This window comes from Drosophila mauritiana, chromosome 3L, assembly GCF_004382145.1.
Source record: "Drosophila mauritiana strain mau12 chromosome 3L, ASM438214v1, whole genome shotgun sequence".
In the NCBI taxonomy this organism is placed as follows: domain Eukaryota; kingdom Metazoa; phylum Arthropoda; class Insecta; order Diptera; family Drosophilidae; genus Drosophila; species Drosophila mauritiana.
The window spans coordinates 2,146,578-2,174,039 of NC_046669.1; the positions used below are offsets into that span (position 1 = coordinate 2,146,578).

General features: G+C 47.4%; 3 protein-coding genes across 3 annotated transcripts; 1 reads left to right on the forward strand and 2 right to left on the reverse strand.

Moving 5' to 3' along the window:
* Positions 1–330: 330 nt before the first annotated feature.
* LOC117140094 lies at positions 331–1,993 on the reverse strand. The gene is made up of 2 exons (XM_033302849.1): positions 497–1,993; positions 331–444 (listed from the first exon to the last, which is right to left on the reverse strand). Exon 1 carries the CDS (start codon positions 1,840–1,842, stop codon positions 505–507), a length of 1,338 nt encoding a protein of 445 aa, XP_033158740.1. The 5' UTR covers positions 1,843–1,993; the 3' UTR covers positions 331–444; positions 497–504.
* Positions 1,994–18,703: 16,710 nt separating this feature from the next.
* LOC117140446 (intraflagellar transport protein 172 homolog) lies at positions 18,704–26,668 on the forward strand. Its single transcript, XM_033303370.1, has 6 exons — positions 18,704–18,785; positions 18,964–19,309; positions 19,364–19,650; positions 19,704–20,747; positions 20,803–24,369; positions 26,646–26,668. The coding sequence occupies exons 1-5, from the start codon at positions 18,747–18,749 to the stop codon at positions 24,349–24,351; spliced, it is 5,265 nt and encodes a 1,754-aa protein (XP_033159261.1). The 5' UTR covers positions 18,704–18,746; the 3' UTR covers positions 24,352–24,369; positions 26,646–26,668.
* LOC117140448 (regulation of nuclear pre-mRNA domain-containing protein 1B) lies at positions 24,371–26,159 on the reverse strand. Its single transcript, XM_033303374.1, has 4 exons — positions 25,895–26,159; positions 25,150–25,826; positions 24,929–25,072; positions 24,371–24,666 (listed from the first exon to the last, which is right to left on the reverse strand). Exons 1-4 carry the CDS (start codon positions 26,043–26,045, stop codon positions 24,514–24,516), a joined length of 1,125 nt encoding a protein of 374 aa, XP_033159265.1. The 5' UTR covers positions 26,046–26,159; the 3' UTR covers positions 24,371–24,513.
* Positions 26,669–27,462: the final 794 nt, after the last annotated feature.

Below are 27,462 nucleotides of genomic sequence, written 5' to 3' on the forward strand. Positions count from 1 at the left end.
CCAGCCCACACATGTGCGCACTCACACCGCGAATTTATGTTTATGTTAACAAAGTCGAGCCATTCAAGTGGCAAGCCAAAACAAGACAGCCCCGAATGGGCTAAAACCACACAACAGCCGAAAACCCCGCACCCCACATACATGTACCCGGCAGCCACCAGCTCCATCCAATCCACCTGCCCTCAGATGAGATGCAGTCATGTGCACAATGCCGAAAACATTGTAACCGAGCGCGAGGTTCAGAGATAACAGCGACAACTGCCGCTCCTTCTTGATGACGACACACTCAAAAAACGAGGCTTCTAAAGTATATTTACGAAAAATCATGTGTACTATAAATGGGATTTCTTTATTTATACGCGAATTCTTTAGGTTCGGATACATGCTGAAACATACTTGCTGAGGAGCGAATTCTTTGGAACTGGCAGTTTGTTCGCTTGACGGCTTAAAAAATACAATAGACACAAAACGTAAGGTTAAAATACAACTAAATTACCAAATCACTTATTCTGTCTTTGGCGGGGTCTCTTCATTTGGTGGAGCCTCCTCCTCGTCAGCTACACTCCCGACCAGGCTCCCGTGGGTTTTTCTCTTGTTAGCCTCCGCGGCATATTCGCCAAAGGTGAGATTAATGTCGTACGGAGTGCGCCGGAAGATGTTCGGAGGAGTGTAGTTGCTCTGGATGGGCCAGAAGAGACCGTCCTCGTCGGGGGCGAAGGGCACCCGGCCGTAGAGCCTGGCGAACTCCCCCAACTCGTAGTAGAATCGCGTGGAAGCCAAAACCAGTTCGATGCGCTGGATCTCGGGCAGGTGCTTTCGAAACACCTCCACCGGCAAGTGTTCGCTTAGGATTGAGCTCTTGGACTTTGACTTTGGCATATCGTCCTCCATGTCGCTTTCTCGCGTGGAGATCGCGTCCGGATCCACTGGCTGACCCTCCGAGAGCAGCCGGCAGATGGTCAGCAGCTTATCCTTGATGATCAGGTGCTGCTTTCCCATGAGATACTCATCGGTGGGCGTGGAGGTGGGAAACTTCTCGTTCAGAAAGACGGAAGGGATGCGGCGAAACATGAGATCTTTTGTATAGAGCTCTTGCACGTGATCTTCGATCTGGAAGACGCGGTTCATCAACCAGAAGGTCTCACAGCAGTCGGCCAGGGCCCGTGTGAAGCATCCGATCATGTCCTCGGAGGACTCTAGCATCAGCATGCTGTATTCGCCCATGTGGAGAAACAATCCGCACATCGGATCCGGCGTGATGGCCAGCGCCTTGCACTGCTTATGCAGCTCCTGCAGGCGCTCGCTGAAGATGGCAAAGAAGTCCTTGGGCTGATCAGGTGCTTGGGTGTCCATTTCCAGTTCCTCCTCTTCTACAAAGTCTTCTTCAGGATCTTCTTCACTGAAACGGAACATGTGGGTGACTACTTCTGCAGTTTCCGTCGCAGCTTCTTCCGGCGCAGGAATGGGCGCTGGATCCGCGGTGTTCACGGGCGATTCCGTTTCTGTGTTATCGAAGATCACATCCTCCATGAACTGTATGGGCGCCGCTTCATCTGGTTCAGGCTCAGCCTGCTCCACCACCGCATCGACGGGCAACTGCTCTTTGGACTCAACTGGCGTCAAGTGGCAGTTTTTGGCCAGGATGAAGATGCGCTGATAGAACACCGAGGTGTCCATGTCCGCCAGCTCCATGTCCACGTACTCCACCAGCGACTTGCGCACCTGGAAGGTGATGGGTCTCTTTAAATTGAAAATGGTGTGCCGGGTCATCCTGGTCGTCCGCGACTGCCGCTGGCGGGCGGCTATGGAGGCGTGTTTGACATTGATCCGCTGAAAGGACATCTTGGCGGGGTGTGACTGCTCCTGTCGGGGGTCGAGAACACACTCCCAGGGTCACCGGGGTCTACCAGGAATATCGATAAAGCTGTTGTTTCTGGAAATTTTGATGTTGTCTAGCAACTAAGCGGTTGCTTAGACTGTTCTCGCTTGCGTTGCTTTTGTTGCTCTGGAATCAATGGAAGAAATCAATAAATAAATAAATTGAATCAAGGAACTGTAGCTGATTTAAGTCCCATTAACTCCCACTTGTATCCTTAACATTTTAGGAAAGTGACCATTTGGGAAATGAATGACCACATTCCTGAGAATCCATTTACAAATATTTCGATCTGAACACATTTTTCTCTCAGTGCCGACTCATACACAGCACACTCTTGCTTGTTTAATGTACATGTACAGCGTTATTACCTAACCAATGTACAAGTACTTGGGTCGCTGCCTCAATTATTATTATCATTCGTTTGAAATCTAAGGCTCTGCTCAGCCACCATTTGCTCGTCTTTGTTTTGCTCGGCTTTTAGTTTGGCTTGGCTTTTGCTTTTCAGCGAGTTAATTTATTCATGGCGCATTTATGAGCATAGTGATTTCCGGCAGCACCTACACTTGCCACCCACCAACATCCCGTCCGCAACATCCGACATCCAGCAACAACCTCGACGAGGACTTCTTCATCAGGAGCCCAACTCGTCCTTCGAGTTTTCCTGCTCTCTCTCTCTCTCTCTTTGAACAATTTGAAACACTTGGGCATACAATATGTTGAAATGATAATGAGGCGAAATTGTTTTTTGACTCGCTCCCAGGTGTTTCTGTTTCTCTTTAACCCCCACCACCCACCTGGCTTCAAAGGATGTCTGAGCTGTGCTGATTATCCTTACCCGCCAGGATTCGCCTGAGTGGCCTCGCCCGTTTTGGCCGTTTAGTTTATTGACGCCAAAAGTTGCGTAGCAATTTGCCGCAATGTTTTAATAACCAAGTGGGTTCGTTTTCCGGACTAATAAGATGGAGTTCCTAAAAGCTCATCAGTTGTGCTTAAGAAATTTATTCTAGATTCAACCAATATTATTATAAAATGCAACTGCAAGTGAAGTTAGAAGTTAAAATAATATCATTAACTCAAATCGCTTGCCGACGAGCTCTGTAGGCTAAAAACAATATTATCTTTCATACCTGACCTACAAAGTATTTGAAAAATACGACTTTTGGGTCAAGTGGTTTTCACTCAAGCGGTTGATTCTGTGCTCGCTTTATTAGTTTAAGCTTTCCCTCCGGCTTTCACTTTTCACTTTTCCAGCTCGCCTAGTTTCACTTTCGTTGCCATGCAAATATGCCGGGCACCATCGATTTGCCTCCGAGATGTCGACATGCCACGCCCATTTGTCACAGTCGCCGGCAGCGTTGATTGCATCGAAGTTCTTAGTCAATATTTGCCGATTTCAATGAAATGAGAATTTGACATGCAGGCAAACACGGCAGACGACGTCATGCCGATGTATCCAGTGGATCCTATGGATACGATGGCTCCGATGGAGCCAGCATTCCATGGGTGTCCTCTTCGGATGGCTGAAAGCGGAGAGTATCTGCTGCCAGGAGGAGACACTGTGCCGGCACAGACTCGGCTGCAGATGCATATGGCATCCTGCAACAGGAGAAGGACAAACACGGGCTGACTGACTCCATGCCAAATTGAGGCTGGCTGGCTGGCTGACTGGTTGGCTTGGGTAAATTAATTGCGATCTGTGTGCCTTGGCATTTTTGTGTGTGGCCAAGTGATTGATGTCGTGAGAGGAGTGTTTGCCGTCGTTACCTTTGTTTCTCCAGAAAAATGCAAATTTTTCATCCAAGCGATGGCAACCTAATACGGTCTTTAATTGGACACGAGCTATTAACACTCGACAGTTGGCTTAAACTCCAAACTTTAAGCATATTTAAAGGCTGCTTAAAATATCAAATTAATTCAAAGTGATAAGTGATTACTAATAACTGAATAGTTGCATTATTTGGAGTGCTATGAAGGCGGCATTTAATTTGAAAACGCAATTCCACGCCCAAATCCCAACCATTTAACAACACATTTCGATGGGCTCATCCGGTTTATCCCAATTATGAACTAAATCCGCCGCACGGCATCACCTGCAATGGCTGCGGGATCAAAATGCTGAATAGTTTGCGATAAATTCAATTAAAATTGTAAATGGCTGGCAAACAGAATGGAACTTTTGCTTTTTACAAAATTAATGACAGCCCGGCAGGGAAAATTGTTCTAGGCAATTTTAAATTAATTCAATTATACAGGGCATCAGCAGCAGCACAAGTTCGGCCCTCGATTGCCTTTGCCTGACTGGCAGAAAAGTTCGTCCAGGTGCGAGGATAAAATTTAATTGTTGTTGCTCGAATCCTTATTTTGGCAATGCAATTAAATGCAATGACAACTTGGCGACGGCGGGTTGGTGCGGACAGGCCGCTCCTTACCGATTGGGAAAAGGATCTCTTAGCCAAGGCTAATCAATTAAGCCTTGGCAACGAATCGAATCTTGGTCCACATTGTGCATTGCTTGAGTGAATCGCCCGCCCGCATTTCCAATTAATGGCAGCTAATTTATTTGAACTTCCCCGAAAATCAATACAACGGGCTCGAGGGAAAGTGTACACGGAGAAAAACAAGTTGTCGATTCGTGCTAGAAGTAACTTTCTGCTAAAAACATTTATAGATACATTTTTCGATTCGATTCAAGTATTACTTCCCACCACAAATCCAATAAAAAAGGAAGTCTTTCTCTTAGAAAGCTATTAAGTATGAAAAAACTTTTTGGCCTGTGCATCCAATTCCTCATCATCGTGGCCAGTGGCCCCAGGGATCTGATCTGGATCCGCTGGAGTTCGGGGCAAATGGAGGCGGCGGGTGGCAGCTCAATTATATTTTTATTTATGCGCCAACATTCGCGCACTTAACAAAATAGCATCCGGCTGGGACCGAGGCATCCCTTTCTGACAATGGAATTTTATTGTTTCGCCAATGTAAGCAAATTCGGTGGAAACTTTTTGTGGGCTCTGGCGAAAGGATGGGACAGCATAAATAAAGTTATGTATTTGATTATGAAACCGGCGGATAGGCTCGTGCTGTGTGACCAATGGATTCAATTGCTCGGCAATCTTTTATGGCCGGGACAGACAAATCATAAAACGAAAGAAGGCCCACAATGGCGGGCGAAGAAAGCCTTTTATGAGCCCAACTCTGCTTTAAGCGAAAGTGTCCAGTGAAGTGTCCACTGTTGGTGAATAGCATGTCGAATCGAAGGGCATTTTATTTCTCTGTTAGGATTAACCACACTTGAAATCCCTAGAAATGACCTAAACCATATTGACTTTAACCCTTTTCACCTGAATCGAATGAGATTTTGGCGAGCACTTGAGGCATATGTGTTTCTTTTGTTCCCATCTGAGTGAACCTTTTCCCCCCTGCCCCTTCTCATCTCCCGTGGCATTCCAGAATGTCACTTCCGGTTCTTAAGTGTATTTCTTTGTGCCTCTGTGTGGGTTGGCCATCCAGGACACACATTCCACACATTTCTTTTTCGCCTCTTGCCGCCTGAGATTTTTAAAGCCTCTTCGCAATGAAATAGCTCGAATATTTACTTTTTTGTTGCCACAACTATTTGGTTGCAATTTTCGAATAAGTGTTGGATGCCCATGTTTCGCATGCTTAATTGCAATGCCAGCAGCAATTGGCATTTGAAAAGCAAACGAGGCCAGATAACAAACAGCAGTTTCACAATTGTATTTACACAGTGGCAGTCATGAAATTAGCAATTTAGATGGCACATGTTCAAATAATGGACTAGCTTTAGTTAAAATATAGAAACATTTAGGGAATTTAATGGAGACTACTTTTAATTTCTCTTACTCAGTGCCAATATTTGCACCACGACTGTGTCCCATTTATAGCCATAAAAAAGGACAATTAATGCTGAAATACAGTTGCAATAAAATTGTATTTCCTGCGCGGGGACTCCCCGCCGACTTCAAACAATCGCAGAGCTTGATTGAAGCACTGCGATACGGGGACAAATGTATACGATTTCGTAGTTCTGCGGATGTGCGGGCAAATATCAAACAATTAAATTACACGCCAGAATGAAAACGAAAACGAAACGAAACCGAAAAGTTGCACACAAAACTCTATCCAAAGTGAACTCAATTTGCTGGCATCTAAATCATTTTTAATTTGAGCAGCAACAAAACAAAAGCGTTTTATTTTCCCAACAAAGTGCAGCGCAAACCGTAGCATATTTAACAATAACAAAATGTAGCATACATTTGAGGGCCGCCTGTGGAATGGAAAGTGAGAGAAAGAATGTTATTGTGCGAGAGCACACTTTTCCGCGGCCCAAAAACAAAAGCAGCGAACACAACGGCAGCGGGGCAAATGCAACACACTCCCTGCAACTTTTCCAAACCCACTCCCTCCGCCCTCGCCCATCGTGCCGTTACACGCTGCTGCACAATTATTCAAATCTACGAGCCATGGCTGCGTTGCACCAGCGGAGGGTTAAGGGTCGCAGGGGTCAGGGGGCGGTGGGCGGTGGGCGGAGGTTGCAAGGTTGCGAGGCCACAGGAGAGAGCAGCAGAAGCTGTCATCCGTTGAAAGGTGGCAAGTACCCTGTATAGTCTGGGATTTTGTTTAACATGATATTAAGGAACACAACGATAAAAATTTAAAAATGTGGCTAAACTTTGTAGAGAAGAATAAATGTACAGTTAAGTAGATTTTAACATTACCAAATATTTGCTACAGGGTATCACCTGAGCGAACCTCCAGCCGAACTTGTCATTCGAAACGTGCTTTAATTTCAGCATTTGTTTGCGGCCCCAATTTGTCGCAATAATAATGGAATTTAAGTGTACCGAGCACAAAAACGCAAACTAAATAACGAAGTTTGTTAGCAGATTTCTGGTCTGATGCAATTACTCGCATGCTGGACGCAATACCTTTGTGCCAAATGGATTGGGAACGGCTTTAACGAGCAGCTTTCAGCCAAAACAAAGCCATGAATGCACATATCATTAAAATACAATAATTTATGTGCCCAGCTCCACGACTTCGCGTTCACAAAGATCGTCGACCTGGCAAGGAGTTCCTATCAATTACGTTCATCTCATCCGGGCTAACAAGAAGCTCTTGGAGGAGTACTTCTAATAAATATGCCTAAGCACTCGCTGCTTCTGCCCCCTCACCCACTTCGTCGGAATGACAAAGCCAAAGCAAATGACGTGAAATATACATAAAGAGGAAGAGCTGGCCGTAAAATGGCTGCAATACCACTGGTGTACGGGGCGTATGAGCAACGTCGTTCCGCTCGCCCACTTACAAGTAATAAGAGCCAGCGGCGTAAAAATCAACGGAGGCCCAGCACCATGTGAGCCATAAAAAGTATATGGTAAGCCAAAGCCCAAATAAAACCAAACCAAACCCAACCCAACCCAAACCCAACCCAAAACCCCGCTAAGTCTCAGATTCCTTGGCATATTTCACGGGCAAAGCCATCGCATAATGCGTGTGATTGATTTACCTGTTTCCACCTCTCGACCCAGCTGCTGTAAAATTGATGGCTCCCATTTGGCAGCGGGCGAAGAAGAGATTGAAGTCATTGCCATTGGGATGATTAGGTGGGCGAGTTCGCCGATGGCCAGGATTCGGGTTGGCATAAATCCCACGCGCTTTTCGGCAGAACTTTCCATATTACATTGCAATCATTACTATTCAGGAAGTTGCGCTAGACTTTTGTTTCAATTTAACTTTTTTAACTCACGATAATTCTCCCTGCTCTAACTTATAAATTTGCAATAGTATATTAAAGGGGAATTGGCTTTTCGTCCCATTTTTCCCAAGATACACACATGCTTTTAGGATCCTTATCCCCAAAATCGGGAAAATCTGGAACTGTATTCACTGGCCTGTGTCAAGTGTTTCGCAAGTTTGTTTGCGTGGCTTAAACTGTCGCCCGCTATCGGGGCAACACAATCAGCCAGACATCCAGACAACCAGGGAACCAGAGAACCGAAGAGCCGGCGAAACAAGCCGGCAAAAGTTGGTTAGTTAAAAGTGTTTGTCATTGTTGACACCTTTCGTCTTGGCAAGAAGGCGACTTGGCCAACTCGAGACAATGAGCCCAACGGAAACCCACCAGAAAGGGCAAAGTTTTTCCATTCTCCGCCTATTTTTCCAGGCCATGTCTGCTGCCCTCTTGTTGCTGCTGAAACTTTTTCCATGCTCATGTTGATTGGTGTTAAATATTTGGCGGCATTCTCGCTTCAAATTCGGTAAATCTAATTTATTACATTGTGTGGTCCAGTTTTAAGCCATCAGCCGCTCAGTTCGAGTGAGTTGATGTGGTTTTGGTGTTAAGTCCTGCCACAAAACAGATTCTCTTTCGGTAGGAAGAGCAAATTTATTTTCTAACCAAAGAAATAAAATGTTTATTACAATATTGCTGCTGGAGAAAGGGGTTTCAAACAAACCCTAAATACAAAATTGATATTTTGTTGATTTAAGAATATACTTTAGACTTTTTTTTAAGTGCATCGGGGTCTTGGGTTTTCTGTTTCAGTTGCCAATTTGCCACTTTTATGTGTTCATATCATTTACGCTTGTTTTGTGGCCTGTCCTGGCTTTGAATCTCCAGATACTCAGCCACTGAACCGAATATCTACGTAGATACATCTCAGCTGAGCACACGACAGCCATTTATCAAGGCCGGCAATTCGTTGCTGCTCCAAGTGCCTGACTAATGCAGAGGGTTAAGAGGGGCGATGGGGGCTAAGCGGTGGGCGTGGCAGCTGACTGGTTGTCATTGAAAGTGCAGTTAAACTGCAATCGCGTTCGCGTTTTCATTATGCGGCCCCATAAAAATAGCGATCCTTCTAACAAAGTAAAAGCAGCGGCTGAAGCCAAAGACAAACTTTGTGTTGTCTGGTCAATAAGTGGGCTATAAACTAGACCAATTGGGTACCCTAAGGAAGTTGAATGATTTCCAATTTGCTCAGTGTTTTCCATGGTCTATTAATTAAAATATTTTAATATTAATCGTATACATATTTACCCTACTTTCAAACCAGTCAAAAATATACATGGAACAGTCCTGCCCGCCGAAATACCCTACACAATTTGGGGTAGGTTCAATAAAAAAGGAAAGTTATCAACGTAAACAATTCAAGCACTTCAACTAGTTTTGGGCGCCTCGATAGTGCTCCAGATAATGGCACGAGTGTGTAGTTTGGGGCGGTGAAAAGTGGGCGGGGCTGCATAATGAAAAGTTGCCAGCTATCGGGTTTGGTGAAAACTGAGAGGAGGAGACGACGGTCTGCCCTTCACTCAAGCGGGCAAAACGCAGAGCGACAAATTTTTATGGGCAAACTTTCAATTACCCAACTTTTTTCTTGCTTGAATTACTTTTGAAATGCTTTGCCCACCCACACACACATATACAGAAACAGGACATATGCATATGTGTGGGTGGATGTATCTGTGTCCTGTCGTCGCGTTTGTTGTTGCTCTATTTGCCTCACTGATTCTAGCGCAGAAATGCACAGGAAGAAATAGTTTTGAAAGTAAAAGTTTGAAATGAAATAAAACAATTTCGCAATATAACCAGAGCATTCTTCTACCTTTTATTTATGCTTTGTCATTGATGATGGCAGATTTAATAAGTTATATACGCGTGTTCTTTATGATAAATAGATATATTCTCCGTGTGTCTCTTTGATGCTATTTTGTGGTATCTAAATATCAAAAGAAGGTGTACAAGGAGTTGCGGTGACGACGGCCATTGACTGTGCGCGGTTCATAGCTCCGTCCGTAGTGGCAGCTATGTGTATATACATGTATATGTATCTGCTGCCCACCTGACTACCCGACGACTGGAACTTCAAGGACGCACAGCCATTTATAATGCCTGTATATTATTACTTTTCACTTTGCCGAGCAAATTTACGAGCGAGCTGCGCAATTTTTCAACTTGTTACTTAGCGCGAGCGCCACTTAAACACTTTTAAACGCAATTTTCGCACCGCCCCGGGAAGCGGGAATGCGAATTGAAGCCCGGAGCTGTGAAATATGGAATTCTAAGCGGGCCAAGACAATGATTTCGCCGTCGCATTCCCCGGGGAGAAGCGCCATTGCCACGGCCATTTCAGCACCAGGCCATAAATCATAATCTGCTGGCATAATACATAAAATATTGATGCTAAAGAGTTCAAAACACACACATGCCGTCCTCGTCCCGGGATGATAATAGCCACTAAACACCTATTTACCCCGCTCAGAGTTATTAAGGCCAAGTGTGCCTGCTGCTCAAAAATGCTCAAGCACTTTGGTTATTTATGTTATGTGCGCAAGGAAATATTCTGCTTTATTAGCCATTGTACATCTTTCGGCTCTGGATAGTTTTCGCTCTGACCGCACACACGGCGTATGAGCAATGTGCACTGGTCCAGAAAATAGATAAACTTGCGTGTCGGATAAATTATAGTTGCAGCCCATTCTGCCGAGCAGTATATTGAATATTAAGTTGGGTTCAATTAAACTAGAATTTATGTGCGCCATTGGCTTACTCCTTTGACCAAGTTTAAAGCCCAGCCATTAAATATTTAAATTGGCATCAGAACAAAGGCTAATCCACATAATTCCATTGCCTGCGATATTTTAGCATCTCCTGGATTGGATTCCTGCACGATTAACTCGCTGTGTTTTGCTCTGTTTGCTGCTTTACTGTTTTAGCGTTTTAGTGTTTTACCAGGGTTTTCCATTCGATGCCAGCAAATCCCCAAAAGACCGCAAACAAACGAAATCGACAAAAAGAAAAATAGTGGCTAAACCTGCCGTTCGAACATTTAAATTTCTATCGCCGACTGCAGTCCGAATAAATTGACATTGCGAGATGGCAAACAAAAATCGACAGCGAGTGCGGAATACAAGGCAATGTCAATGTTTGCGCGGCCCGTTTTTCCCTCCTTTTTTGTTCGGCGTTTTCCCATTTTCCATTTTCCAGCCAAGCGGAAGTGTCTGAATGATGGATGCTGATTTCGCTCAGTGCCCCAAAGTGCCACAAAATGCACAGAACTCAATGTCGAGCTGCAATTGCAGTGTGAATTTATGGCGATGCGAGGAATTTAAAGTGTTTCCCACTCGAGCTAAGCGGCTTTTAATGAAGTCATGTCCCGGATCCCTTCTTGCAAGATGAATTGTCGGGTCAAGCCGAGCTCCCTTCGTGGGGGTCAGCAATTAAAAACGCATAATTCATGCCCCAATGAAGCCGCCTGAATCCGGCTCCGAATCCGAAAAGGTGTGCGCCACGAGTATAATTAAATTTGCTAACCCAAAACTAATTGGTGGCTGCCCTGCGAAACACGGGAAGCTTGCTGCAGGACACTCGACTGCCCCGACTGATCCTGATGAAGTGGACAGAGAGGCCACAGCTGACATCCCCTTTAATTATCCCGTCACACGCGTGGAATGGGAACACGATATGGTTGTTAGGCATCTGCGAAGGGCGGGGATAAATTGAATGTAAGCAAAAACCAAGCCAAGGTGAGCGCTGCACTTGAAAAAACATTAATGCAGTTTGTTATTCTTAAATTGATGAAGTGATTACTTTTTTATGTGTTTATTACTGGTTCTTTTCAAGAAAAACTTGATGTATGTAAAAACTGTAAAACATCTTTTGATTCAAATGTTAGATACATTTTAGATGTTAGTTAAGTTTTGTTAAAATTAAGCTTCGAATAGGGTTTTTTGACATATTTCGGTCAAAAAAAGTTACTCAATTATTCTAATCACTTTTCTTTGCAGCTTTTTAACTGTGCTAACTAACCATGTAACTTTTTGGAAGGTTTAAAAAAAATAATTTTTTGACCAAATTTCACTTTTTTATAAGGGGTTACATCACAATTTTTTGCAAAAATTGGTCAAAAATGAAAATGTCCGGATTTTAATGCCATTTGATTTTAACATTGATTACCAGTTCAGAAAGATATAACGCTACATTTTGGCAAGTATTTTTCAATATTTCCATTTAAAAACTCGATTTTTGTAAAAATTTTTGGGTTCACTACACGCATTTTTGGAAGTATTTCTAATTTATCTACGAATTTAGCTAAAAGTTTGTGTTGTATATTATTTTTCAACCAAATGTGGGGTTTAAAATCGCCACTATGTATTTCCAAGTGCAAAGGCGGATGGGATGGAAGGAGGGAATTGGCCAGGACAGCGACAGCGACAATGACACATGATTATGTTTAGCCAGCAGGTGGGACAGCAGAGGACAGGTAAAAGCAGGGAACACCGCAACCACCTTTGACCTGGCCAAAATCCAACCGCCCCCGCCCGCAGTTGGTAACATATTGTGGCACATTACATTAGTCTTGGTCCTCTCTTTCTGTCCAGTGGCTCAAATCCGACCATTCCCCCGATCATCCTTGTACGACACGAGCCATTATGCATACGTATGATTAATGAGATTCGTGTTATTGTTGATGTGCACAACGAGGCGGGCACTTTTTACGTCTGCAGCTGGTCTTTGACACTGGCGACCTTATCAATCAGCCGTGGCAGCACAAAGGCGCCGTAATCACCTCAAAGCCTAATAGAATCCGTCAAATCAGAGTGGGCAACTATGGGACCTATTGAGCGACCAAATGAAACTGCGAGGGTTGCTGGTGCTCTTTTCGGGGCCCGAAACCGCAACTGCATCAAGGCCATTCCCGCAGCTCAACTCGCAATGAACTGGGCCCAGAGCACTTCAATTTGTTGGCCCGGCGACCGCATCACGAATTCATGACCCTTCGTCCAAATAACCAGAAAACAAAACCAGAAGCCACCCAGCAGCATGTCCCCCAAACCAGAAAAAAGGGCGAAACAATATGCAGCAGCCGCTGGGAGTTGGCTTCGGATCTGGGGCCAAATTGGAGGGTTAGCGGACAAACCGACATAACCAACCATCAATCAAAACGTGGACTACTCCACTGACAATGGGCGGGCCCGAATTGCTGGCCTCCGCCTGCGACAGAAATGGCTTGTCCTGGCCACGCGTCGTATGCGTGATGTGGCGACATCAGCGAACCAAAAATAGAAGACTGCTGCGGCCGGACAGCCATGATAATTATCACCTAGCTGCGCTACATTTTCATAAACACAATTATTTATTAATTAACCGGAACCCCGACAATTTTAGACCCCCGTCAGTCATTGTCAATTGGAATTTAATTGAAAAGCGGACAGGACATCTCTTTGGAAGTTGGCGCGAAATGGATTCGTTGGAAGTCCAGCATATAGTCGGACATTTAATTTATGGCATGCGCTGTCAGGCGATTTAGATTGATTGTTCGCGGGATTAATTAATAACCAGCACGCAAAACTAATTTCAGACTGCAAATTGGCTTAAATTGGAAGCCTTGTAAACTTGTTCAACAATGTTCGCCTGTCGCCAAGGTGTTTTTTGTGCGAATAAATGTCAAAGAGCCGACAGACAGACTGATGGCGAGGCAAACAAATCTAGAAATTAATTTCGTTCCATTTCATTGCCAAGTTTTGTTTGCTGAGCTGACACTCGAATTAAACGTCGTCGGATATTTCAGATAGAGCGCCGAATTAATTAACGCCCTCGTGCAGTGTTCGGCCAACGGTGCGTATGATTAATATGGCCCAGTCCGCCACTTCAAGGACTTTAGAGGGCTGGCCGGCAGTCGGTCGCTCGGTCGGTCGGTCGCCGCACGTGTTTGGCATTTTTCCGGCGGCACTTTTCAAACTGAACAATGCAGAATGCCACGCCCACAAGTGGCCGCCACATTCAGTTTCGGTTTTCGGCAACGAACATAAATCTCTCAAGTGTCACATAAAATTTCCGCACATGTACGGAATCAAAATGAAAAGAAATCGGGGCGGCGGTAATGGCGGCGAAGGCGACAGCGACACAGACGAGGTCGTAGTGCAATAAGTTATCAAAGTTAATAATTCTTAATGTTAGTGCATAAATAAGCCTGAGACAGGACCAGACGTATCAGGAGTTGTCACAGCCAGCGCCCATACTTTTATGGGTACGCTACCAAATAAATACGAGCCGAGAAGCCAGGCATAAAGAAGGAAATTTAAAATTTATGCAAAGAGCAACAGTGGCAGCGGCAAGACGTGGAAAAAATCCAACTGACTGAAGGCTAATTTGCATAAAGAAAACGCCAACGAAACTCGAATGTAACGCCCAGTCATCTTTTCCTCTCTCGATGTGACCGTGTGTATGTGTACCATATGTGGTGTGTGTGGTGTATGGTATATGCTCAGTGGCCTGGCAAATATGAAACGTAAAGTGTTCATGCTGACATCGCGACATAAAACATGCCCATGTGTTGGTACACATGTTTCGCCTTTATTTGGCAGGCCTTTTGGCTAATAGCGCTCACACTGGCCCACTGTTTGGCCAAAAGCAGCAGGGCAGAAATGCCAGTTCGACAATAAAAGTCCCAAAATACTGGTCGTGCATGGCATGTGTGTGTACAGCGCACATTTCCCGATATATATGTGTTTTAGGTACCAATCTATATCAGGTTTATCTCTGACCACTATTTGAACTTTGGAGTTTATGTTTAACTAGAAAGGGGTATATATTATTGCTTTGGGGATCAGGATGCCGCAAATAAAGATTGTTAATAAAACCATAGCTATAGTTCATTGGAAATGTATTTCTTCCTGTGCATCCCACTTCTGGTCCAAAGGGTTTCTTGCCAGTAGACATTTACAGGGGTCCTCGAATTTGTCCAGCCTTTGTCTTTGATTTGGATTTCTGCAAAACAGACCACAATGTGGCCATGAATATCGAGAAATGCTATTACGGCAATCGAATGGACTGCTTCAGTCGATTCCGAGTATTTTAATTTCGGCTTTAATGGCCAGGCCACAACATAACTGGTAGATATCCCCCGGGGTCATTTGCTAATCACCTAATTGGCAAAACTTTTGCCTCTTGCCCCGGGAAATATTCGACTGGCAGTCGTGAAAATTTTCAGCTCATCCGCAGATAAGGCAAAATATGAGTACAAACGCTTAGCTTTTTGGCCAGCCATCTATCTTCCGCATCTGGAAAATTATGACTTGAGCCGCGAGCCAAAAAGGCCAAAGGACTTGGCCGGCCAAGTTCATTGTGCCACATTTCATTTGGCCAAGAGTGCTCGAGTTTCTCACAAATGACGCCCGTGAGCTATCACAACGAGTGCTTCACTTTTTCGATTGAATGGATGCGTTGGGGATGCAGTTGGCTGACTGGCTGGCTGGACTGTGGTCCCAGTTTTAATACTTTTAACTGGCTTGTCTGGTCAGTTGGGGATTCCCACTTGCGGAAAAACTAGCTGGGAGCTGGCCAAGTGGAACTAGGCAAACTAGGCGAGCTCCAACTCCCGGCACACAAATCTCCAGCTCTCCAAGGTGATTATTTTGCAATTGTTTTGTCAATTTTTAACGCAAACTGTTGCCATACACATACCGTACGTACTGTATGATACCGTACCGTACTGTACTGTACTGTACTGCCAAGGCCAAAAAGTGGACGTGGGCAGGAGCATATTTTGATTTCATTATGCCGGCAGAGCGCTTCCAGTTCAGGGCCCCGTTGCTATTCCCCATTATAATGGCCAGATGTAGACATTTATGTACATTATTATGCCTCTCCTTTTTGTATTTTTACGTTCTGCTTGCTTACACCGAGCCACCTAGCCCGTCCCCATCCTCGTGTATTCGTACTCGTATACATTCTCCATGGGGGCTTATTAAATGATTGACCTAGGCTCCTCACTCACCTCCTCCATTCCGGTCGCCGCTATTATTGTTATGGCAATCGCTTTGATTGCACGTTAGCAGCATATAATTATATCCTGACAGGGGGACTATAATTTCAGCCAGGACGAAGGGTGTCTCCGTTAAAATGGCATTTGATGGAAATAGATTGGACTTTCGATATTATTCAGAGGGATTATTATCTTATCCATTATCCATTTGCACATGTGAAACTATCACTTAAAAATGTAGTTAAATTTGGTTAAATGGCTTTAATTCATCATTAAACTCTCAGGAGCAGCGCTTTTCTTTATTTTAATGCTGGTTTTCTTTGTTTTTGGCGAAAAGCGCCCCATGGGCCTTGCTTCATGCGCTCGAAATGCTGCGTAAAAATCTTCGCTGACCGGAAACTAATTTGAAAATGTTATTCATTATGCATAGCACTTGCCCCTTTGCCACTCGAAGTTGCACTCGGCTGACGCTGTTTCGCTGTTCTGCTGTTCTGCTGTGATTTCGCGCACTTCCTGCCGCACTTTTCCGAGTTTGTTGCAGTTGCACTTTCTACGCACGGTCTGGGAAATCGCAGGGAGACTGGCTGTTCCGCGAGTGTGTGGGTTTGACCCAAAGTTGAGGAAAAGTTTCGGTTTTCGCTTTCGCCTGGCGCTGCGAAAAAGTACGCGGGCCACTAATGCCCAGATTTGAGTTGCGGCTGCGAGAGTTTTAACCAGATTGTTGCCTTAAAGCTGAATTAGCGCAGCTCTTGCGGCTGCCAAAGTTGGCTTAACCCATTTTGGTCAGGAGTGCTTAAAGCCACATTAAAATGGAGCGGATGGCAGATGGGCTTCTTAAAGGTAAACTGCAGAAAGTGACTCTGAAGGAGTGGAATTAGTTTTATATATATGTATGGTATTTATTCTGTTATTTTGGCATCTAAGAAATCTCAGCCTCCAAAGTTTTAGAATTATCCAACCATTTTCAATTTCAAATGGTTTAAAGAAAAGCCAGGGGCTTCATCCCGAGTGGCGTCTTTCTAATTGATAGCATCTTGAGCGCATTTCGCCTGCTCGACGAGATAAAAATTGTAAGTCGACAAATTAAGCCCGGCCCGAAGGCGAAAGACGGCGTCGTGAAAACGGATGTGGATGTGGCTAAGATGGCTAGAATGGCTAAAACTGCAGTGCCAGCCAAAATGCCACCGGCCTTGGCCACAGGACCAATATCAAAGGGAAAACGTAAAAAGGATAACCGTGCAAACAATGACAGGCGAGCCAAAGGAAGCAGCCAGGATCTAGAGACAAAAGTCTGGCGAATGCTTTAAGGCAGGGAAAAAGGAAGCGAGATAAAAATGGCGTGCGTCGCATGGAACATGAACCAAAATGGCACCCACAAGAGCTTCCGGCAGACGTCCGCTTTAACAACTCTTTTACCCACACTCACGCACAGTCACTCCCGCACATGTGTGTATGTGTGTATATATGTACCCAAATACATATCCTTGTATAGGGACACATCTGAGAACGCCCTGCACATTAGCTACGTTTCCAGGGGGTTTTTCTGTAGGGTGGGGTGGCGGGGCGGTGCCAGCGCTTTTGTCATAAACCCATTAAAAGTCAAGGACAAAATTCATGTTGCATGTTTACTCATGCACACTCACACGCCCACACCACCACACACACATAGATCACGGGGCGGAAGGAGCAAGCAGTGCCAACAAAGTAGCTTTAATTAATGAAACTCATTAAAGGCATGCCAACCAGGCACTGGCACAAAGCAGAGTGGCTGAGCAGCTCGGGAAAAGGCCAAAGGATGGCCCAAAAGAACCGAACGACCAAAGGACCAAAGGACCGACTAGAACCAGCAGCAGAAACCAGACTGAATTGCCCGCTTTGACCTGCCACAATGCGTTGGGCCATACATTAGCCACGTTGGCGCTGACTTGGCCTCCGCCATTGAATAAAATAATCAGCAGCCGCCTTATCCAGCTGCCGCCGTAAGTCCTTTTGACTTGGCCAAGGCGAACGACGCTGGCCGAGAAGCGAGAGATTCACGAGAGTTGCCGACAGGATGAAAGCCGAACTAAGCCGAAGAGAGCGTGAGCGAACAGTGAGAACAGCGAGAGTATTAGCTTGGTGAGAGTCCTGCTGGGGAAATGGTGGTGAAAGTTCATATAGCACTCCGAAAATAGTCCTTCAAAAAGGGGGTGAAAGCAGTGTGGCGTAAAAATATAAGCAGTTTACTGCAAACGAAAGGCATCGTGCGAAAGCAGTGCAAGCAAGTGGTGCTATAGCAAGCAAGCAGTTAATCTAGCCAGGATATGGTTACACATAAGCTGAAATGCTAGAAATGGTGCCCTGAGCAGAATCAAATTGTAAGAAAAATAATTATAATAAAAATATATCTGTAATAGATCTAGTATTTATACAGTGAAACATATTCAACAATAATTATAGATTTGGATTGCTTTTCCATAAGACTGTTATACTTTATAGTAATCTTACTTGTTTTGAAAGAAATCCGATAGAGGGCTGATTTAGACCAGACAGGACCTAGCCTCCCCCCAAACCCACCCACAAGGTCATGCGCTCTCACCACACAGCACACCTGTATGAATTGGCCTCTCACCTGCGAGTCGCTCTCTCCGCAGAGTGTGCGCCGTGGACAGAGGACTCTCCGCTGCTCGTCGAAAGGACTAGGACAACTCACAGAGGACTGCGCTGTCTGTAGAGCAAGCAACAGCTTCGTGCCAGTGGGTGGGGAAGCCCACCCACCCCCAACAGCGCCGCAGAGGCACATCCTGGCCCATCCTGTGGCAGCCTCGGCACCTGCTGCATCTCAAAACAAAGGCCATTTATTTAGAATGGCAGCGCAAAGCGGAAGCGCCAAGAAAATAGACAACACCACAGCACACGACACCACAAAGGGGTGGAAGTGGAAATGGAAGTGGGTGGCAGGGGAGGTTGCCAAGCTCCCGGTTGCCACAACAACTGACTCGGACCACAACAACGGCAAATACTGCGTCGGAAAATTAACAAATTCGTGTTCGATTTATTATTTTAAGAGAAGTACTTGAAAGCTGAAGAAATAACTTGATGAAATGCAGTTAAAATATCTGCGAACATTGCTGGAGGGCCAGGTAATCAGTTGAAAAAGTTGAAAATATTCAATTTTTTGGATTATATCATTAGAAAATTAAATCGGGTTTTCAAGTTGAATTTCTCCTGTTTCATCATTGTATTCAAGAAATCTTTGGAAATCGCATAGAGTAGCTTGCTAGCTTTCTATATAAAAATGAAAACTGATTTCTTTTCCAGGAGCAAATCCAACGAATAGCAGGACTAGCCTGGTCACCCAATCAGCAGAAGTTGGCTATAGCCACCGCAGATCGCCATATTCTACTCTACGACGATGCAGGCGAAAGACGCGATAAGTTCAGCACCAAGCCAGCGAATCCCGCGAATGGGAAGAACTCTTATGTCATCCGGGGACTGGCCTTCAGTCCGGACTCCACCAAACTGGCGGTTGGCCAGAGCGACAGCATCGTCTATGTGTACAAGTTGGGGGAGTCCTGGAACGACAAGAAGGTTATATGCAACAAGTTCCCTCAGGCCAGTGCAGTGACTGCTCTGATTTGGCTCACCTCGGGATCCATAATAGCAGGTAAATCACCGTTTCCAAATGCAATGAACATATTTCATCAGGTGTTTACCACAGGACTCGAGGACGGCAAAGTGCGTGCCCTGCACAGCAAGAACAATAAATCGCAGAGTCTCTACGGCGGTGACAGCATCTGCATTTCCCTGGCGGCCAATACCAAGGGAACTGGTTTCCTGAGCGGCCACAACGATGGCACCATCATTCGCTACTTCATGACGGATGAGGCCACCGAACCGCTGGGCAGAGTAGTGCAACATCCAGTTCCACCGTTTGCCTTAGCCTGGCCACAGGGTGGCTTCTGTGCCGGTGGCTGTGATCAGAGAATTGTGTTCTATGACAGTATGGTATGTACTTAACGATATAGAAGTCTGGAGATTTCTTAAGCCACCACTTCCAGGGTCGTCAACTACGCACCTTTGATCATTCCCGGACTGAAGGCGAACGGGAGTTCACGGTGGCCGCCTGTAGTCCGAATGGACAGGCGGTGGCCTTTGGCAGCTTCGACAGGATTCGCATCTTCGCGTGGAGTCCTCGGCAAGGAGCTTGGAGCGAGAGCGCAACCAAGGAGGTGGCTTGCCTGTACACGCTGAGCAGCCTCGTCTGGCGAAGAGATGGCGCCCGACTCGCCCTGGGATCCGTGAGTGGAGCAGTGCTCCTCTTTGAGTCCGTACTTCGACGCACCGTGTGGCAGGACAAGTTCGAGCTGATCTTTGTGGCGCCCAGTCAGCTCTTGGTGAGATCCTTGACAGAGCCCTCGCAAGCGCTCACTATTGAATCGCAGCTGGGTCTGGAGATCGATGACGTTAGGATTATGGGTCGGGATAATTACCTGGTGGCCCGAACGGAGGAGTCGCTTATCCTTTGTGATTTGACCAGAAATTTGAGCAGTGAGGTTCCCTGGACTGCCTCTGGTCACCATGAACGCTTCTACTTTGAGAACCCCACCGTTTGCCTGATCTTTAATGTGGGCGAATTGAGCTTGGTGGAGTACGGTGAGAACTCCATCCTGGGATCTGTACGCACGGAATTCGTAAATCCCCACGTGATCTCCGTGCGTCTGAATGAGCGAGGAAATGCAAAGGAAAACAAGAAACTGGCCTTCCTCTTGGATGCCAAGACGATATGTGTGGTGGATCTGGTTAGTAGGATGACCAGTGGACAGATCAGTCATGAGACCAAGATCGACTGGCTGGAACTAAGTGAGACTGCCCATAAGCTCCTGTTCCGCGATAAGAAACTGCGCTTGATCCTAGTTGATAATTACACTGGCAAAAAGCAGACCTTGCTCAGTAACATATCGTTTGTCCAGTGGGTCCCCCAGAGCGATGTTGTGGTGGCCCAGAGCAACTCAAACCTGGCCATCTGGTACAACATTGATCTTCCGGAGCATGTGACAATGCAGAGCGTGCGAGGTGAAGCCATCGAGGTTCTCCGTGAAAATGTAAGTAATGCTGTCGATACTCCTGATCCTTCAATATATACTTCTCGAACCACAGGGTCGCACAGTGGTTCGCTCCCAAGACGGACCCAGCGAACACAACTACCAGCTGGATGAAGGACTGGTGGAGTTCGGCACCGCCGTAAACGACAGTGATTTCGGAAGAGCCGTGCACTTCCTGGAGTCCCTGGGTGAAAAACCGGCCGCAAAAGCCATGTGGCACAATCTGGCTTTAATCTCCTTGGAAGATGGAAACCTTCGAGTGGCCCAGCGCTGCTATGCTGCTTTGGGTAACGTATCAAAAGCGTACTACCTGGCTGGAATGATCCAGCAGGCGGATGAGTTCGAGGAATCCTCTGGCTCTCCTGGGATCCTCTGCCCAGAAGTCCGCGCCAAGATGGCTCTGCTCGGCTCGGACTTGCGCACTGCTGAGCGAATATATCTGGAGCAAGGTGACATAGAGTCAGCTCTGAAGATGTACCAACAGCTGGGCATGTGGAATGAGGCAGTGGCTTTGGCCGAGAGGCGTGGATATAACAGGATCTCCGAGCTGAAGCAACAGCACATGGACTACTTGCTGAGTAGCGAGCAGCAGGAAAAGGCTGGTCAGGTGCTCGAGGAGCAAGGTGATCTCCAGCAGGCGATGTCCCTGTACATGAAGGCCAACAAACCGGCGAGGGCTGCTCGTTTGGCTCTGAAGACACCGCACATCCTGCAGGATGAGCAGGTAATGCTGCAGGTAACTGAGGGACTGGTTCGGTCCGAGCTCTATGAACTGGCTGGAGACATAGCCCACCGGCTATCCCGGCCCGAAGCCGCACTAGCTCTTTATAGGAAGGGCGGAGCATATGCCAGAGCATTAGAAATAGGACGAGTGGTGGCCCCACAGGAGGTGACGGCGCTGGAGGAGGAGTGGGGCGACTGGTTGGTGAGCCGCAAGCAACTGGATGCCTCAATTAACCACTACATCGAGGCGGGAGCCACACAAAAGGCCTTGGAAGCCGCAGTGGGCGCGAAGCAATGGCGCAAGGCAGTCCAGATAGCCAAGGTCCTGGATGAACCGGAGCTAATACAGCGGTATGCTGTGGATCTAGCCAAGCATCTGGCCTTCGCAGGAGATCTAGATGGAGCGGAAGATATGTTGGTGCGGGCCAATCTGCACAAGGATGCTATAGAGCTACTCAATCGTCATGGCAAATGGGAGCGGGCCTATGTGATTGGCGAGAAATACCTTAAGGCGGAGCAAGTTCGTGACCTCTTCGTTCAACTGGCTGGAACGCTGGAGGAGCAGGGCAAGTTTAGGGATGCGGAGAAGGTCCTGATAGCGGTCAACGAGCCCGACCTGGCCATAGCTATGTACAAGCGGAGGGAATTGTACGATTCAATGATCCGCTTGGTGGAGCGTTATCACAAGGATCTGCTGGATAGCACCCACTTGCATTTGGCTCGCCAACTGGAATCCCGTGGTAAACTGAAGAACGCCGAGATGCATTTCGTAGCCTCCGGGGACTGGAAGTCCGCCGTGCACATGTACTGCTCCTCGGGTCGCTGGGAGGATGGCTACAGGGTGGCCAAGATGAAGGGTACCGAGGGAGCCAGTCAGCAGGTGGCCTACATGTGGGCCAAGTCCATGCCCACAGAGGGTGCAGTGAGATTGCTGAGCAAACTGGGTCTGCTGGACACAGCAGTGGGATTCGCCTGTGATTCCGGACAATTCGAATTCGCCATGGAGCTATGCAAGTTCGCCGGGAAGCCCACGGATGAGGTGCACCTGAAGATCGCAATGTCGTTGGAGGATGAGGGGAAGTTCGAGGCGGCGGAGGCGGAATTCCTAAAGGCCCATAAGCCCAGGGAGGCTATTTTGATGTACCAGCATGCAGGCGATTGGCAGGCGGCACTAAATGTGGCCGAAAATCATCTGCCTGATGCTGTGGGAGAAGTTCTGATAGGACAAGCCTCGGCTGCCCTCGAAACCAGTAACTACAAGGACTACGAAGCTCTTCTTTTGAGGGCCCATCGTCCGGACTTGATTATAGAGCACTACAAGCAGGAGTCCCTCTACGAAGATGCCCTGCGCATCGCCGAGGAGCACTATCCATCGGCACTGAACGACCTCAGGCGCCTTCAAGCCCAACTTCAACGGGGACAGGCGCAGGCACAAGCTGGCGAGGATGCCGCCTCCATTTCACGATCCTATCTGCAAAAGGCTGCAGAGTTTGCCAAGAAGGAGCAGTTTCGCAAGGCGGCCGAGTGCCTTATGCAGATTGATTCCTCCAACGCCGAGGATGCATCCACATTGGAAAGAGCTCTGCTACGAGCCGCTGAGATTTGCAATCAGTTTTTGGAGGGTCAGGATGCCCAGGAGTTGGCACAGTCGCTGGGACCGCGGTTACTGGCCATAAAGCAGATAGGACCCGCAGCTCAGCTTTACTTGGCGGCGGATATGCCCAAGCAGGCGGTGGACGTGTTTATCAAGACGGAGCAATGGAGCAAGGCTCGTCGGCTGGCCAAGGAGATCGATCCAGATCTGCAGCTGCTGGCCTATGTGGAGCAGCAGCAGAAGGCCAGCCTCAAGCACGAGGGCAACATTGAGCAGCTGGCGGACATAGACATAGTGTCCGCCCTTGATCTTCTGGCGGAGCAGGGTGAGTGGCAGCGCTGCTTGGAGAAGGCCAAGGGGCTGAATCCCGCCCTGCTGCAGAAGTACGTGGCCGTCTATGCAGCCCAGCTTATTCGGGAAGGCAACTGCACCACGGCCCTGGGGCTCTACTTGAACTACGGAGCGCCACCGATCGAAGCTCACTTTAATATATACACCAGGATAGCCCTGGACTGCTTGGCCCTGAGGGAGGAGCAAACTGAGAGAGGCACCACATGGCGCCAGTTGAGGGACTTCCTCTCCCGCTTGCTGCAGTCCCTTAAGGCAACTCCGGAGCACTCCCAGTCGAAATTTGCAGTCAGCATGGAGCAGTTTTTGTTAATAGCCCACTACTACGCCACCAGAGCCGCATGCAAGGAGGTACAGGCGCTTCAACCGGTGGCTCTGCGCTTATCATTGGCTCTGCTGCGCCACACGGATCTGCTGCCGGTAGACAAGGGTTTCTACGAAGCTGGGATGGATCTCCGCCAGGCAGGTCGCGAAGCCGAGGCCTTCGTTATGCTCAACCACTATCTGGACGTGTGCGAGGCCATTGAGGAGGGTTCCGGTCAGTTGGTGGACCACTCCGACCTGGCTAGCACCGATTTTCCCAGTTCCGTGCCCTTGCCGGAGGATATCCACCTGAAGAACGATCCCAGTCTCCACGAGGAGGTGCGGGAATGGGTTCTCGCCGTGAGCATGGATCAGCAAGTGGACCAACAGCTGCCCACCGATGATCGTGGCTTGTACGAGTCCAGTTTGGGGCCCAATGATCTGCCCTGCATGTTAAGTGGATTCCCCGTAAGAGGACGTCAACCGGTGACCTTTCAAGGATCGAGCAACCAGGTAAACCGTGACGTGTGGAGCAAGTTTTCGGTCGCCTTAAAGATGTCACCGGGCAGCGGAATTGCCGACATCATCTCTTTCACCGAAAAGTGGCAGGGAGCAGCCAACTACGTGATGCACTGAAGATGTACAGAAAAAAATGTAAGTTGCCTGCAATTAGATGCTATATTGAAATCGTCATGCTTGTGTGTGCTTGGATTACAGTCAGGGGATTTGTGGGCGCGGTGCGATTAGGGGTACAATTGCAAATATAAATGTAAACTTAAATTGACTCCTTGGTTTCCTTCAATGCAGAGCGTTGAAGAGATCGCCAGCGGAGGGCAGGGGCGCCAGTCCGCCAGTCACATCCGGCAGTCGGGTCAGGTCGGGCAGGTTGGAGAGGTGGTCGTGGATCTCCTTCTGCAGACCCAACATCTTGGCCAGCTTCTTTTTGTGTTCCTGCAAAGACACAAAGAATTAGCCGACGATGTTCAACACGTGCAATTAAAGGGGACTGCATTAGATTAGCTTCGGATTTTTTAATGCAAATAAAATATTAATACAAAATGTGGATAGTCGACAAACGACTAGACTAGGTAACATTAAATAGAGGCCGTTATTTAATTTGTTAAATGACGAGCAACACCCCATAGTTTTTGGATAACGATCTTTTTCTAACAACCCCAAGGAGCATGCATTGCCTAGACCATGAAGAACGTACATCGAGGCGTTGCTCAGCCTGGGAGAGAAGTTCCTTCTGCTCCGCTTGAAAATCTCGCAGCATGGTGGCCAACTTGGAGCGCTCCTCCATCTCCGCCGCCAACCGAGCATTGTAGTCGTTCAGCAGATCCACAGCTTCGTTCACCTAAGAGAAAATTGATTAATAGTATCCAATCAAGATTATTTTGACCAAATCTAAGTGCACTGGGATTTGGGCCCCACCTGTATGGCCAGTTCCTTGGCCTTGTCCTTATCCTCCAGCTTGCTGATGCAGCTTATCTCGGATATTTCCTGAGGCAGCTTGGCGATACGCTCGCGCACCACGGCATCACTGGATGCCGAGTTTTCTATGCTGGTCAGAGCCCTGATGAGCTCCTCTGGCTCTGGGGGCTCGCCCAAAGGCAAGTAGGGTGGCGTGTGGCCGTTCTCCGGTTCCACAGAAACAACTTCCTCCGCCGCAGGAGCTGAATTCGAGCTGCTGCCTTGGACGTGATGGCGCGAGCGCTTGGACTTTGAGTGGCGATCCTCGTGCTTGCGCTTCTCGCGGCGCTCGGATTTCTCGGGCTTGCTGCTGCCGCCGTGATCCTTCTCCTTCTCGGGCTTCTCACTGTCGCCATTGGTCTTGCCATTGCTGCTGGAGCTGCCAGGGGCCTCCTTGTGCAATCGCGACCTCCAGTCGGCAATGGTCTTGGGATCGTAGACGCCCCGCTCCAGCCAGATGTTCAGGATCCTTCCCAGGCTGCCAAGCAACTTGTCCGATCTGCATTTCTCGCCAATGTGGGCGAACACCTTGCCCAGCACAAGGCTGTACTCCTTGCCGTACTCCGGGCCCTTCTTCTTGCTGTTCTGAATCACGTCGTTGGCCAGGTACATGAAGGTCAGCTTCTTGGGCTCCGGCACTGTTGGGGAGGCATGTGTATTAGTGGGAGCGCTGCACCGGATGGCCAGAAACTGCCAGGATACCCACCGTTCTCCAGCTCCCGCTGCCAGGTCCTTACAATCGCTGCGCTGTGTTTGCGGTGGTGAATTAGCCACAGGGAGAGCGTCTGGATGCTCTGCTGGCTGCTGTTTAGCTCGGCCAGCTTCTTGAGGAGCGCCGAATCCGTGAAGGCCGACATGGCTGCTGCTGCTTTTCCGCCGCTTTTCCGTATTTCTTATCAAATCAGTCGAACGATTGCAATATTTGCATGTTTCTGAAAAATAAACAGCTTGGAATGCGTATCTCCATTCGACCAAAATACCAAAGACGCCTAGATCGCAAGCCGCTTGAAATTACGGCAACTGGTCACACTCACTGAGGCGGGAAATCAGTTTTCTTGGAACTCCGACCGAAATTGTCTTCTTTGATTATTTGCTGTCTTGTTTTTAAAAGTTACAAAGTTGGTTTTTAAATACATTTTCCAAGAAATACTTTTTTAAGTAATTGCTTTACCTCAAAGCAGAGTTGCCGTACAATTAAAATTCCAGGGCTGGAAATACCAGCTTCCAACGTAAACCGCTAGAGGGAGCCATTACTAGGCGCCATAAAAATTTAAATTTGAATTTGAACGTTAGAGCAAGTAGAATTATAGTTTATTTAACTAGTTTTGATAAATTACAATAATCCAGAGCAGACTTTTAATAATTTCACTTGACAAGCAAGCACCCTACGGCTGTGTCATCAATCAAGCGCCAGCGCCGCCAAACACTTTTCACACTGATAAGCACTCCACTTTCAGCACACAGCCATCGAGAATCCAAGTGCGAGCGATTGGACAGGTGTGGTGGGCTCGTTGGAGCCCTCAGTTTGTCGCAGCAGTTGGTTGGAGTCGGTCGCGTGTGTAGATAGCAGCTCCGGCGGGCAATTAAGTCGGACAGAATCGAATCGGGGCGAGCGCTTATCGCGGCAAAAGAGTAATTTGTGATACCTGTCCGCCGTGTATTGGCTTGTTGGAGCGCTACGCGCTTAAGTGGTGTTAATTTTTTATTAATTATTATCGTATTTATTACCCAACGAAAGTGAAGTGCGAAATCGGTCGCCTCAAGTGCCCGGCCGTACGTGCAAAGCCCGTAAATAAATTACACAGCCATATAGCCCTGATCCTTACCTCCACACTCGCTCTCGCCCACTGCAGCTGATAATGCAGACGAAGTCCGCCTGATCGATTCCCATTCCCATTCCCATTCCCATTTTGATTGCGATTTGGAGTGCGAGTGCGGGTGAGTGTGATTTACAGACCATTAGCTATTACCACTATCAACGGCACATTAGACAAATTGCTAAATTAGCTGCTGTTTTCGCCACCATACATACACACATATAAACATACGTATCGCACAGCTCGCAGCCCGAAATCCGAAATCCGGAGAGCTTCGCCGCACACCTCCCTCTTTCACTCTTTCTGGTGGCTCCGATAAGCGAAGCCCCTCAATTGACTGAATCAATGCCTATTGGGGAACTTTGAAACTCTGATAGCCGCTAGCAGTTTGCCTGTGGCGCTAATTGTTTAATCCGATAATAGGTGAGATAGCCAGCCAGCCTCTGATTTTGGATAG

Excerpts from the sequence above, each read along its gene's own strand:
- LOC117140094 (XM_033302849.1), bottom strand. The coding sequence starts at position 1,842 with ATGTCCTTTCAGCGGATCAATGTCAAACACGCCTCCATAGCCGCCCGC.
- LOC117140446 (XM_033303370.1), top strand. The coding sequence starts at position 18,747 with ATGCAGTTAAAATATCTGCGAACATTGCTGGAGGGCCAG. Across the intron at positions 18,786-18,963 it reads GAACATTGCTGGAGGGCCAG|GAGCAAATCCAACGAATAGC; the intron begins GTAATCAGTTGA and ends TTTCTTTTCCAG. Across the intron at positions 19,310-19,363 it reads CTCGGGATCCATAATAGCAG|GACTCGAGGACGGCAAAGTG; the intron begins GTAAATCACCGT and ends TGTTTACCACAG.
- LOC117140448 (XM_033303374.1), bottom strand. The coding sequence starts at position 26,045 with ATGTCGGCCTTCACGGATTCGGCGCTCCTCAAGAAGCTGGCCGAGCTA. Across the intron at positions 25,073-25,149 it reads CCAAGGAACTGGCCATACAG|GTGAACGAAGCTGTGGATCT; the intron begins GTGGGGCCCAAA and ends ATTTTCTCTTAG. Across the intron at positions 24,667-24,928 it reads AGGCTGAGCAACGCCTCGAT|GAACACAAAAAGAAGCTGGC; the intron begins GTACGTTCTTCA and ends GTGTCTTTGCAG.